The sequence below is a fragment of the Perca fluviatilis genome, chromosome 13 (assembly GCF_010015445.1).
Source record: "Perca fluviatilis chromosome 13, GENO_Pfluv_1.0, whole genome shotgun sequence".
Taxonomy (NCBI): Eukaryota; Metazoa; Chordata; class Actinopteri; order Perciformes; family Percidae; genus Perca; species Perca fluviatilis.
This window is the reverse complement of record NC_053124.1, coordinates 30,091,618-30,106,600: the sequence shown is the minus strand read 5'-3', so window position 1 is coordinate 30,106,600 and position 14,983 is coordinate 30,091,618. Positions and strand designations below refer to the sequence as shown.

The window sequence follows — 14,983 nt, the reverse complement described above, 5'->3', positions numbered from 1 at the left end:
AAAATGACTTTATGCATTGAAGAAGAAAAATGAAAAACTGTGGAGGGCAAATTCCTTTTCATTTCTGAATCTTTTGGTCAGTTTTAAACATTTATCCTGCTTACAAAACAAAGCTCAGAGCAGACTTACGTTGCTGACGAGTCCTTTAAAGAGAACAAGTTCGGCCTTCAGCTGCTTCACCCTCAGAGCCAGCTCGTCCTGACACACCTCGCTCTCCTGCAGGTCCTACACACACACACACACACACACACACACACACACACACACACACACAGACAAATGAAGTTGATGTCCTAAATATATAAATTAGATAATAACTGAGATTTCAGCTATAGCTCAGACTCCTGATTGCCTTCAATCAAAATATAAAATGAATATTTGGAGGACAGTTTACTACACATACTGAGAACTGTTTGATGTGCATCTTGATGTGCATCTTGTTGAAAATATATATTTGATGTATTTCAAAATAAAGAGGAGAAAAAGCACATGGGTTTCGTCCCTTGGATGTGTTTAAGAAGGAGGAAGAAGAGCGGAGATGCATTCAGAAGAACTACATTTTGTACGTGGGAAAGTGTGGCTAGAGACAAGGCATCTTACAAAAAAAAAATATTTCTGAATTAATAATATTTGAATGGAGTTTTGAAGTGGAGCAGTCAACTTTACCTCCTCCAGTTCAGCCACCTTCTCCTGCAGGTCCATTCTGGCTGTGTACTCTTCCTCCCATCTACAAAACACACAGAACAAAGTCATCTGCTTATACTGAGAATTATGCAAATAAATCAGCACTTTGTAGCACAGATGACGACATAATATTTGTACTTCTTTATCTTTGTTCCTGGATTATCTTTGTATTTGTATTTTTCAGCTGACCTCTACACAGAAAGGAGATGCCACAATAATTTGGTTGTCATTGATAATTACAATCTCAGCAGACAATGAGACCTGAATGTCTCCATGGCTTCATGTAAACGTTAGCTAATCTTCAGATCAAGTGAGGTGGGTGTCAAGTTTCAGCCTGTGATAAGTGCAGTAGAGCTGCAAAGATGCTCAATGGTGTTTTAAGCCCCCAACGTCGACTTCAAGGCACCTAACCCTAACCTTAACCATTGCCTGATCCAAGTGCCTACCAGGCAGCGCTGCCTGGAAGGCGACGTTGGGGGCTTAAAACACCAAACACCTGCAAAGATTCAATTATGAAATGAATCGCCAACTATTTTGATAATCGATTGTTTTTATTTATTAAGAAAGTCAAAATTCTGAGTCCAGCTCCTTAAATGTAAATATGTTCTAGTTTCTTCACTCCTCTGTGACAGCAGACCGAATATCTTTGAGTTGTGGACAAAACAAGACATTTGAGCACGTCATCTTATAATCTTCCAACATTTTCTGACACTTTTTAGACCAAACAACTAATCCATTAATCGAGTAAACAATTGACAGATTATTCCACAATGACAATAATTGTTAGTTGCAGCCCTAAAGTGCCGCTTTCAGCTCTTCCTCTCTGCAGCTTTGAGGCAAAACTCACCATGGTTACCTGACTGACCTGCACTGTGCAGCATCCAGGCGTCTCCTACCACCACTAGCATTACTTAGCAGCTGTTACGTAAGGAGAGACCATGCAGAGCATGAAGAGCATGCTGCAACATCAAGAAGAGAAGAGAGAAATAATTCCCGAGACTATTTTGCAGAGCCACCGTCGCTGCGTCCGGAGTTTAGCCGCCGCCCAAGACGATTGTGATTGGTTTAATGAAATGCAAACAACCCAGAACGTTTTTTTCCCTCCTATCCCAGAATGCATCTGTGGTGTAGCCAGACCTTACTCGAGAGGTGCGAGACTAGTTTTCTTTTAAAGATTATTTTGTGGGCATTTTAGGCCTTTGTTTTTATAGGACAGCTGATGACATGAAAGGGGAGAGAGAGAGGGGGAATGACATGCAGCAAAGGGCTGCAGGTCGGAGTCGAACCCGCGGCCTCTGCTTCAAGGAGTGAACCTCTCTATAGATGGGCGCGCGCTCCACCAGGTGAGCTACTCAGGCTCCCGCAAGACTAGTTTTCTGCTGCTTCTCCTGCTAGCTCCAAACGCTTTGCAGCTGTTTGTGCGTCTGTCTTTTCACTGAAATGGTGCATTTTCTTAAATACCATCAACAAACCAACTCAGCTGTTCTGGCTTTTCTTCCATGTTTGCATCCTTTTCGTCCTTCACACCAACACTGCTCAGCTGGAGCTGCTGTAGCACTGAAATTGTGACATCATGTCTCTGGGGGATGACCTCAGATCAGATTGCCTCCATGTCAACAGAGATAATTTGCAATTTCAGTGTTCAAGTACACAAGGAAGTCACATGAAGGTTACATTAGGGCTGTGCAATTAATCGAAATTTAATTTAATTATGATTTCGGCTCCCAATGATCACAAAAACAGAATAATCGAGAAAAAAAATTATTTAGCTCATTACGTTTTGCAAGTAAACTCTTATTTTCTCTTGTGTTCTGAAAAAAATAAAGTTTAAATAGGACAAGTATTAAGGCAAATTGCACAGTTGTATGTGTTTTTTTACTGTTGATTTATTTAACTTTTTCCGCTGTTTTTTAAGTTCAATAATTACAACATCTTTCCAGAAGTCAACTAATCGTGTTAAATTATCGTGATTTCATTATTGACCGAAATAATCGTGATTATATTTTTTTCCATAATCGAGCAGCCCTAGGTTACATAGATTATGTGAAACGTTGTGTGTTTGTCACATAAAAATGTCACGTAATTGTCACGATAAAATGAAATGTAAATTGGTTGAGTTACAGAGCCAGAGGGGCAGCAGACAAGAGGGTGTCACGGCGCGAGAGCGGATGTCCTTGTTGCTCTCATCTGTTTGTCAGTCTCAACACGGGGCTCTGCAGTAAGGCTGCTGGGTGCCATTATGTCTGACTGGGTATGCCGAAGCTGCTTTATCTGTATGACAACTGCTGGATGAAAGCAACGCTTGCTATAATGCAGCATAGAGTCCATCTGAATAATAATAAAGGCTTTCAAATCATTTATTATTATTTATTTCATCTGAGATTTTTTCCAGGCGGCTGCACTGCATTCATGAGATGTGATGTCAGCAGACTAAGACGTCATGGAGACGATGACGTACACAAACTATCTCCTGTGACACTACCTCCTGTTCTGTCTCATAGCAACAGCAGACTTTAAGTTCTACATTATGTTATATATACTTTCTCACTTCAAGAGTCACACACACACACACACACACACACACACACACACACACACACACACACACACACACACACACACACACACACACACACACACACACACACACACACACACACACACACACACACACAGAAATTATATTACTGCATTAAACCCCTCCTAAGTATTAGGAGCAGTGGACAGCTATGTAAACAGCATCCAGGGGAGCAACTTGGGGTTCGGGGTCTTGCTCAGGGACACACAGCCTGGGATGGAACCAGCAACCTTGTGGTCACAGGGCGACCACCCAAGTTGATGTGCGCTTAAGTATGAAGCTGGAGCCAGGAGGCGACTAGCTTAGCTTATCATAAAGACAGGAAGTAGGCGGAAACAGCTAGCCGGACTCTATCCAAAGTTTAAAAAACAAAAAACATACGTATATACACCTCCAAAAGCTCACTAATTAAAACCGTATATCTCATTTGCTTTTCTGCGCTCCCAAAGTAATTGTTGTTTGCTTAATTTAAACAATCACAAAGGTTTTCGATTTCTAATGGCTGTAGTGGTGGGTGATTTTTGTCTTAGAATATGGAAATTAAACTCCAGGAACACACACGATTGTTTTGGTAAGACCAATGAAATAAATGCTGATTGACAGATTGCAGTGGATCGGAGACTAGCCTGAACACGACGTCATGACTTTGGCTCTCTACTCCCTGCTGGGTATAGATTAAACAAACAAGATATAACTTGTTAATTAGTGAGCTTTAAAGATGTTGATAGGGTCATATATATATAATTTCTTTTCTTTTCTTTTTTTTTAAACAGGACCTGGCTTGCTGTTTGGCCCTGTTGCCACTCTTTATGCTCAGCTAGGATCATCGCTTCCAAGCCCTAGCTTTGTATTTAGCACTTAGACAGACTGCTCGATTATGGAAAAAATCGTAACCACAATTATTTTGGTCAATATCGAAATCACGATTATTTAACACGATTACTCATAGACTTTTGGATGTTGCATTTATTGAAGTTAAAAAACAGTGAAACGGTTTAAACAAATCAAGAGTGAAAACACCTTCAACTGTGAAATTTCCTTTCATACTTTTCCCGTTTGAACTGTTTGAATTCCCCTTCAGAACACAAGACAAAATAAGAGTTTACTTGTTAAATGTAATGTGCAAAATAATCGTGGATTACATTGTTTCTGTGATCGTTAGGAGCCCAAATCAAAATCAAAATTTACGATCAAAATTTGATTAAATGCACAGCCCTACTAACTAGAGCTGGGCGGAAAGGAGAAAATCAAATATGATATTTTTGACCAAATACATCGATATTGCGGCGATATTGTAGGGTTGACTATTGGTGCTTTCATCATCAGTACCATGGATATAATGATTAAGTGGGTAAAGGCAACCGCTAGAACAGTCTGGTAAGTTCAGAAAATCACATCACCTTACTGTAATGCAGGAAAAGGCAACGTGTCATATACGATATCCAAAATTTAAGATGAAATCTTGTTTCATATTTCAATGTCGATATAATATCAATATTTTGCAAAGCCCTACTACTAACTATTCCTTTAGAAATGTTGCAGCCAACTTTCAAATCGGAACAAGAAAAAGAGCTTTCAATGAATAATCCCTGCTTGCCCAATTACACAGTAAAACATCTCTGACCACAAATTATTGAAAAGTGTACCATTGAGGAAAAATTGTTGAGGCTGGTACGTTTTGGAAAATGATTGCCAGTGATCTAAAAAGTGAACTGCAGTTAATGTGCTGCAACCAGCAGTATGTTCCCTGTAATACTCCAGTGAATGTGTGGTAGCAGCGTCAGCTAGCAACCTGGGTGGCGTCTTTGCATCTTTACACAAGGTGATGCTGCTGCTGTTTCACTAACTCTGTTCCCCTCCAACACACGGAGTATGACTCATTGCAGCCTCACAGTGCAGCAATCATAAGGTGATAGGTAACACTACAGTGTGCATCACATAGGCACGAAGGAGCTACAAAAATATACATAAAAAATGATTTGTAAGGTAATGTGTAATGTTGTAATTTTGTGAGTGAGCTTTAGGCCTATAAAAAAACAAATGTGTGTGTATAAAAACTTTTGAGCCAAAAGTATGTGGACACACATTTATTCTGGGGCTGGTTTTCCTGGTTTGGGCTACACTCCTTTATGCTACTGCATACAATGATATTTTAGACAATAAAAGAAGAACTTGGTCTGCACAGAGCCCTGACTTCAACCCCACCCAGCACCTTTAGGATGAACTGGAACGCCGACTGTGATCCAACCCTTGTCACCCAACATCAGCACAACACTGATGCTCTTGTGGCTGAATGGGAGCCAATCCCTGCAGCCATGAAACCTTCCCAGAAGAGTGGATGTTGTTAATGCAGCAGATTATTGCGTGTGGTTTTAGAATAACATGTTCAACAATCAAATATGGGTGCACTGTCCATATATTTCTGGCCATGTAGCGTGCATGATGTGGTACCAACAACACGACAATAAAGCCTTAATGGAACTTAATTAGGGCTGTGGAATTAATTGAATCTTGATTGCGATTTTCGGCTCCTAACGGTCACAAAAACAACGTCATCGAGAAGAACGATTATTTTGCACGTTAATTCGGGAATTCAAAAAGTTCAACGATAAAAGTATGAAGGGAAATTTCACAGTTCAAGGTGTTTTCACTGGTGATCTGTTTAAACAGTTTCACTGTTTTTTAAGTTCAACAAATGCAACATCTTTCCAAAAGTCAATGGGTAATCGTGTTAAATAATCGTGATTTCAATATTAACCAAAGTAACTGTGATTATGATTTTGTTTCCAAACACGAGCAGCCCTAAAGTGAATTGAAAGTGCAAAAGAAAATGAAATCCCAAGAGGGCTGACTGCGTGGTTGCTGCACAGGCTCACGTGGGACAGAGGTGGCAGGGGTGGGGGTGTGTGGGGGACGATTTGTGTGCAGGCAGAAGGGCAGAGATGGATGGGGAGACAACAGGGACGGCAGCAAGCAATTCGACAGAAAACAGAGAACAAGACAGCAGAAAGAGAGAGAGAAAGAGGGCAGAACACCAGTGGAGAGGAAGATGAAGATACGTAGAGCGAGAGAAAGAGAGAGAAAGAGAGAGAGAGAGAGAGAGAGACACGGCGAGGGAGGCAGAGGGTAAAAGATGGAGAGGAGACAGAGGAGCAGTGATGGCAGACTGGGTGACATCACTGCTGGCGGTCACAGACCAGTGCTGCATTGCAGGTACCGGGACAAAACCCAGCTGGGGGGAGGAGGAGGAGGAGGAGGAGGAAGGGGGAGGTAAAGAATGAGGAAGAAGAGAACGACAGAAAGAAACTAAATGAAGAGGACCAAGAGAGAAGGGAGGGAACCATGGGAGACGGCAGTGTGAGAGAAAAACAACAGCTCATGTTCAACAATCCCCCCCGACAGTTCCTCCCTTCAGACATTTACAGTCACAGCTAACTGAAATCACTTCTCCTTTCCCATTAACGGAGGTCTTAGCAACCTGAGGGCAGTTTACATATCACGATTAATAACTAGAGGTTGTATTTATGAGTCAACACCAATGTTTTAGGTTCAATATGTTTAAATTTGACTAACTCTTGCCAGCAGTAAAAAAAAAAATACAGAAGGCTTTAGCATTTCCCCTTCAGAATTCTATTCCTGGGAGTTTAGAGAAGGCCGTTTTGGTTTCTGGTTTAACCCTTGTGTTGTCTTCATGCCGACCTGCAACTTTTTTATTTTCTGGGTCAAAATTTAAAAGTAAAATTGGCCGACACTTTTTCTCACTTTTCCCGGCGTTTTTTCTCACTTTTTTCCAATTTTTTCCGATGTTTTTGCGCTTTTTATTTTTACAGTTTTTTTCTTCTTTTTCCCCCACTTTTTTTTGTTGACATTTTGTCCATTTTTTAATGTTCTTGCATAATTATTTTTTTTCAAAATGCTATTAAATTGAATAAAACACCCAATTGCAATGAAAGTAGTGAATTGATCATTTATTTTACAGAACCATCCACATTATTTTTTTTGACAATGTGGTTGAAAGAAACCCACATTTTCTGATATAGAAATGTTTTGAAAACGGGTCAAATTTGGAACCCGAGGACAACAGGAGAGTTAAACTGTCTGGGGGTGGTGAGGGGTATTCTGGGGGGACTCATGTCCTCAGTATTTCTAAAGTCCTGGCTACAGCCCAGAAACACAGGAGGCTACTGGGTAATTTAACAACATTATATAGATGTATGTTTAATCATTTTAAATGGGTGAGATACATTTGAGATAAGAGAGAGATAAGAGAAGAGCCAAATTCGTAACGCTTCACTTTCAGAATCCGTCAGGCAACCGATTTAAACTGCTAAATCTTTTAGATCAGGTTTCTATAAAATGCAAACTTTAACTTTATCTCATCGCCTGCAGAGCATGCAACAGAATAAAGCTCTTTGATCGGGGGTGTTGCAGGTATGGGCCCGGTAAGAGAGTCTGACGGTATGATAACCTTCACCAAAAATATCACGGTTTCACGGTACTGCGGTATTACAGCTTTAAAATGATTATTTGAAAACTATTATTTTGAAATGCCATGAAAATGTTAGCGGTTTTCAAGACCGGTAACTGGGCCATGTCTAGTGTGTCGTACTCAAACGCACCATAGGAGTTGTAGTTGACTTTTCTCCTTAGGTTCTATGTCCACGAGCTTCTAACCTTTTTTCTTTTAATCAAAGAACAAAATTTCAAAACAGGAGTGTTTTATGTCACCCTAGGATTGAAGGGCTCTGACATCGTTGTGTGAAGAAAAACGAATAAGACTTTTACTTATGGAAAACTGGACGTCCCAACCCAACCTTACACTTCGCCACTCTATGGTGACTTTGCCTGAAAACTACAGCAGTGTGCAAAGCACACGCACATCTTTCTTTTAAGTCCAAAAATTGCAATGATTTCTACTTCCCAAAAAGTCACACAATGCTACTTTACTACATTTAGAAAAGGTATGTTTCAAGCTCAAATTCGCTGTAAAAGTATCGGAAAACGGAAAAGGAAATGTTTTTAATGTTGTTGTTGATGTCATTCCCCCTCTCTTTCCCCTTTCATGTCTTCAGCTGTCCTCTAAAAATAAAGGCCTGTGTGGCCGGTTAGCTCAGTTGGTAGAGCAGGCGCACACATATATATATATAGAGATTTATTCCTCGACGCAGAGGGTTCAGGGTTCAAGTCTGACCTGTGATGGTTTCCTGCGTGTCTTCCCCTTCTCTCTCTCTCTCCCTTGTCATATCTGAGCTGTGTGGCCTTTTAAAGGTGAAAAATTAAAAAAACAACGACAAACATTAAAATGAATTCTCATCCCTCCGTTAATCCAACTGCCTGTTTCTCCCTATACTAACTGATGCACATTTCTTTTACACTTGTGAATCATTCCTTCCTGCAATAAAAATCACATTAAGGAAGGAAATATCTGAACCATGTTTATCTCAAGATCACTTTGAAAGCTTTCAAACATGTACGACTCATGTGCTTTAGTGCGCAGCCATTTAAACGATGGGCACAACAGCACAGCGGGTCAGAGAGTGTTGTTGCCGTTCAGTAAAACGTCCTGCTGCTTCTCTAATCGATGGGACTGAACGTTTGTCTTGCAGTGGCATCCCGTCTCAGCAGCCTGAAGCACAAAGTAGCGAGGTCAGGGCTTTAGAGCATACAGCAGCAGCGGGAGCGCGTGTGTGTGTGTGTGTTAATGTGTGTGTCGGTGTACGAGTGTGAAACAGGTCAGTGCTGAAAAAACACAAAACAACAGAAGCTGCACGCTGAGCAAAACCCTTCACAGACGAAACGGAGGTTAAGCGTCACGGACTAATTCCTCCGCGCAAAAGCAAACTGCAAATTAGAAACAAATGGCGCCTTATTATTTTACAACGTCCTGCTCTGCAACAACAATTATATGTCCTGAGGTGTTCGTTTCTTTGACACGCTTTTCTTAAAAGCCGGATCTCACACGATAGGTTTAAAAACCTATCGTGTGAGATGATAAAACAGAAGTGAAAAAGAGAAGCGACAAAGGTCACAGAAAGATAACAGAACAAAGAATTCAACAGATTTCGATAGATGTCGATTGATTCCAATGTGAGTTAATGTATTAAAGCTGTAGCACGCAATGCCTAAAAATCACAAGTGTCATATATTTATATAACCATCCAGTTTAGCTGCTGTCTGTTTTCTGGTAAATTACGTAAACACCAGAAAAACCAAGGTAGCCGAACTCGCGTTGGTGCGGCTGTGGCTCAGTGGTAGAGTGGTTGCCTGCCAGTCGGAAGGTTGGTGGTTCAATCCCTGGCCCTGCACTCCCATGTCCTTGGGCAAGACACTAAACCCCCAGTTCAATGCTGTGCATCAGAGAGTAAATGTGTGTGAAGTTTATCTCATGAGGTGGCTCCTTGTACGGCAGCCTTGGCCACTGTGTGTGAATGGTTCCTGTACTATGTAAAAGCGCTTTGAGTAGTCTATATAAAGCACTATATAAATACAGTCCATGTACATTGATGCAAAAATAAATGCATTTTTGTTTGAGTGCACTTATTGTAAGTCACTTTGGACAAAATCATCTGCCAAATGAATGATCCGTAATGTAAAAAAGAAAACACTTGCCATAAAGCAGTCCTGCTCAGCGATTTGCAGCGCTGCACTCAATGACCAAATGCATGCAGAGACATTAAAGCGAGATCGTTACCTCAGCATAAAGTGTGAATTGGCAAAATCCTTGTTGGGTGACGAATCCAAATCCCTCAACCCTACTCAATCATCGTGTTTCAGCTTCTCAGAGAAATAAATAAAACCTTTAGTGGCAAAATACAACGTGGTGCGAAAGCTTGGTAGTGAGGTAGCTAAATGAGACATCGACTCTCAACAGTACATATGCACTGGAAACGGATTACTGAGCATCTACTATGTACAACATAGAATAGAAAGCCTTTATTTATTGTCATAGTACAGAATACTACTAAAGTGGAGCGTTACTTCTGATCAGCAATTTTGCACTAGAATAAGAGTATTTATTACACAAGATTCGGTAGGTTTGAAGCATGAAAAATGAGGACTGTAAGCAGGGCTGGGTTAAAATTTAAATTGATTTTCCGATTCAAATCGATCTTCCATTTGAATGATACAGTATCGATTAATACAATCCTGAGATCGATCTTTTAAGAGGCTCTGTTTTAAAGCCGGAGTGAAACGAGACAATCTTAGAAATCCATGTCATGATGAATAACGCTCCAAAGTTAGGCTCAATCTTGGCGAGGGCCATGCCCATTTTCATTAGTGCGTTCCATTTGTACTCGGAAGTCGGATTTTCCCGAGGTCAAAGTTGGTAAACACGCCCCCTGACGTCGGATTTCCAAGCTCGGAACCCAGACAACCTCACAGTAGCCAGTAATTCAACATGGCTGCTCCATGCATCAATAGTTGGGAAAGTTGTAATAACAAAGTTATTAGCAGTCGTACAGACAGTCCTGTCCAACTTCTATATGTGGACATGTTGTAACGCTGTTTGTATGCACAAAAACAGCGTAATGTGGTTGTTAACAACTGGTATTGCTAAAAATGGCTAACCTGGCTAGAGCTAGCCCCACAATGAAAAATCCGACTTGTAAATGGAACGCATTCAACTCGGGTGTGACGTCATTCCCAGCTTCCTCGGCTTCCGAGGTAAATGGAACGCACGATATGGCTTTAGGTAAACCGTTTCTGCATCACACACCCTCTGCACTAAAGAAAGCACTTTTTATGTCTCTATGTAACTGCTTTGGGGTCAACATTCATATTTGTAATGGTGCACCAGGTTAGGGTTCCTTGTACAGTTTACAGCATTAATTCTCTCAGAAACTCTTTCATATGAGAACAAAACTGGTATTGTGACCGAAATATCACTTATATAACCGATATTTAGGGCTGGGCATCGTTCAAAATCTTTCGATCCGGTGCCAATTTCGATACCTCAGTTTCGATGCCGGTTCCTTAACGATCAATCATTAATTGTGAATCAAAACAGTTATCAAAATTAAAAAATTCTGGTAATACTGCTCACTCAGAGTAACATTAATAAAACTGGTTGTGCTTTTGGATAAGGGTGCGCCACTCAGATACTCAGGATTGGTAACAATCTGAACTTGGCCAAAATTAACAAAAAAAAGAGAAACCTTTTTGCCACAACATGAACATATTATAAATAATAAATAAATAAACAAATGACGTTGTGTACAGGCTAATATTGAACTAACTAAAATGTAAACAATAAAGACTAACAATAACCTTGGTGACTGCCCTGTTGTCAACATTGAACTAATGGAGAACTAACTTAATTGCAAAGGAATGTAATTGAATTGCCTTGTTGCTGAAAGGTGCCTTACAACTTCAGCCTGTCAGTCAGTCTTCAGGGCACAGAAACCACTGTTGTGCCTGCTTGTCTCAGAGGAAGTGTAACGTCAACAGCACTGCGACCGCTTTCGCCTCGCCATTAATATCATATCGCAAGCAACGCTGTCTGCGTGGAGTTTTGAAAACTGTAACCACACTTGCAACCACTTTATCGGCATCGCCGTGACTCACTGGGACTTCAACAAAACTGCAGTTTGCTCGAGTTTACTGCGTCCGCACCTCTGCGCATGTGTGTGTGTGTGTGTGTGTCGGAGTTCCGCTCTCTGTCAATATGCAGAGAGGACAGATAGGCTAGCGCTTACGCGCTCAGACGCTTTTGAAACCGAAATTTGGCACCCGAAAGATAAATCATTTTTCGATACTCATAGGATCGGAGTATTTCTTTGTTGCCATAAAAGTATCGACGTTTCGGTTCCCAGCCGTACCGATATTGAATCGAATCAAATCGAATGTAAACTGTGAATTGGAATCGATTCAGGAAAATCAGTGGCGATACCCAGCCCTTACTATAAGTAAGGCACTAAACACACCTTACTGTAGGTACATAATGACAACAAAAGTGCATTGTTGGGATATGATGTCCTACCCCACTGCCTAATAAAGTGGCAACTAAGTTTATATTCTTTTAGGCCACTTATTTATACTATGCATATGCATACTATGCATAGGTTTTTGTACGTCCTTTTGCTGCTGTGGCACTTTAAAGATCAATATCTAGCCTGACAGTGACGCTCTGCTTGATGCTGCCCTCCAATAGAAGTCAATAGTTCTTCATTTGACCGGCGGTAAATCATTCCCAGTGAAGGAGCTGGGTTGGGAGGCCTTAAATCATTTACAACCGCCTTAAACCTGCATTTCTATAATCTTTATGGTGTCACAGACCATCCGTAATGATATTAAGAGTGACGATGATTCGCGTAATGTAATCTGACACTTTGGTTTGTTGCCTTTTCATCTGGAAACCTCAACCCTCACACCGATTTGACAGAGACGCGGTACATCTACTGTAGGGCTCAACCAAGATATCGGTTCCCTCTTACACGTTAAACTGATTAAATATTAGTGACAACATGTATTAGGATTAAAGATACTGTGTAAACCTGACATCAGATAACATTTGATTTTCCTTGTGTTATTGTTGTGATATTCTTGTAAATGATTTCTTCTTCTTTTTTCTGAATGTGTGGTGGGTCTTCCTAGAGCTCAGCTGGCCAATATTTCAGCATCATCATCTTATGACAATGTAATCACACTGTGTTATTGTTGTACAAAATTCGTTTATTTAAATGAATGATGTTAAGCGAACTGATTGTTTCACTTTATATCAAGGCAAACTGATTGACAAACCGTGATTTGATTGTTTTCTATGTGATTTTGCCAAATTGTGATGTATATGAAAATTGGTCAATTATTCTTAGTATTTGGATATTAATAATCGACCAGTCATGGGACTTTACTGCCTGAAAAAGTTGCTCATCCTGGCAAGAATAAACCTATGCAGGAAACACAGAATCAGTGCACACTATGCATCACAAATCATCCACTTAAATGCCAAAATGTCTGCATATTTGAACTGACGATCCAAACTATTCAGCCACGTTAAAAGTTTAAAGAAGCCACGGTAGATATGTAAGGTAAACAGCCCTTACCTTCTCTTGTACTCGTCTCTTTCTCTCTTCACCTTGGCCAGCACGTTGTACAGGGCCCTGATCTCAGGGGTGATGGTGTCGATCTGGACCCCGACACCGTCCGGTTGCGTCCAGGAGACCCCGGGGCCCGTGGCGCATGACTCCCTCCCGGTGCCGAACCGGCGGGGGTGGTTGAAGGACCAGATCGCCCCGGGCAGGAAGCGCGGGGGAGGAGGAGGGGGGATGTTGTTGCTGTTCGTCCCGGTGTGAGAGGCGTTTTTCTCGTTGATGTTGGTGATGGTTCTGTACGGGTCGGTGGGACTCAGGGCCGGGCTGATGGAGAAACGGGGCGCGGTGAGGTTGGAGTTTGAATCCGTAGAGACTGCGCTCGGGTTGAGCTTGTTCCCCGGCAGGTATTTATTGTCAAAAGGAGGGGGGTTCAGGGTTGGAGAGAGGAGCCCCCCGGGCAGGTAGGCCGAGTTGTTTGCGTTGTGCAGCGGGATGAGGCCCGGTCTGGATGGAATAGGCCCAATAAATCCAGTCTGGACCCCCATCTCTTTGGTCAGCGGCTTCTGGTGTCCATCCCCTCCGCAGTTATCCTCAAGAGCCTGCTGCAGCTGCTTCTCCAGCACCTTGTTCCTGCGCTCCAGCTCGTGCACTTTGGCCAAAAAGCAGCGGAAGCGCAGGTTCAGAGTCTTCAGGACGCTGATGTTGGATCCCAGGTCGTTGCGCAGCGCCGTGGCCGCAGGGGGCACGCGGTGCAGGGGGGAGCTCAGGTGCAGGTAGGCGAGGCCAGACGGCGGAAGGGCGCCCAGGTCCAGCCCGGACAACCCATCAGGCCCGAACCCGCCGTGCTCCCCCAGGAAGTAGCCAGGCTCCGGGATCGCGAAGTCGTTCAGGCCCGTCATCTGGTGGTGGGGCTGCTGCGGGACCAGGAAGCCACTCTCCCCCAGGACCGGATTCATGCTCGAATAGGAAAATCTGAAGTGCTCGAAATCCGGCATGAACCCAGACTTCTAGCCTATATATTCAACTCAGCAAGTAATTCCGTCTATAACCAGGTCCAGATGCCTAGTTTTTGAGTCCTCCTCCTGGTTTCACCCGATGGTCACCTTTAAAATAACAAACTCCCAATATAATATTACAGTAAATCTACGGTGATACGAGATGGACAGTAAATACTAATAAATAAAGATAATATAAAGTACAACGAGGTGACTCTAAATTCACAGAAACACTGCTGGTCGCTGCAGCAAAATTAGATTACCGACTTTTACGCAGGACTAAATTCTAGTCGAGAGATAACAGGGCCGACGCGCACTATAATATGTTTATTCTAAGCCTTAGAATAAAGCGCTAAGAAAATATTCTGCAGCTGTAATGAAAACGTAAGCACCGTACCTGGCAGCCAGAGGAGGGAACACTAACTTTGGCACTAGATAATGAGCTGTAACGAGTCCGGGCAGAGTGTCGAGCAGCAGTGCAGCACAGCTCAGGGATAAACATAAGTGACTGACTGCGGCGTTCAGATACCGTACTGACGGTAACAAAGGAGCACCGGGCAGTGTGTAGTCTGAGCTACCGTAGTGACCAGAGTAGAGGTGCACCTGTGCTAAAGCCGCCTCTTGGATCAATACTATGGAGGTTAACGTTACATAATCGAACGTTTTTTTAAATGCTTTTTAGTTCAACCAGTTTA

At 42.1% G+C, this 14,983-nt stretch overlaps 1 protein-coding gene across 4 annotated transcripts in view; it reads right to left on the bottom strand.

The window, feature by feature from the left end:
• The window catches only part of iffo1a (intermediate filament family orphan 1a), a 38,171-nt gene extending 23,344 nt beyond the window's left edge, over positions 1-14,827 (bottom strand). The window contains exons 1-4 of one of the 4 annotated variants that reach the window (XM_039819525.1): positions 14,686-14,820; positions 13,306-14,396; positions 667-727; positions 130-225 (exon numbers count right to left, since the gene is read on the bottom strand). In XM_039819525.1, the coding sequence (XP_039675459.1) occupies positions 130-225; positions 667-727; positions 13,306-14,288 (1,140 nt within the window). In that variant the 5' untranslated portion in view covers positions 14,289-14,396; positions 14,686-14,820. Of the gene's footprint in view, positions 1-129; positions 226-666; positions 728-13,305 lie in introns of all 4 variants that reach the window. The other 3 variants (XM_039819527.1, XM_039819526.1, XM_039819523.1) reach the window with 3 other exon arrangements.
• Positions 14,828-14,983: the final 156 nt, after the last annotated feature.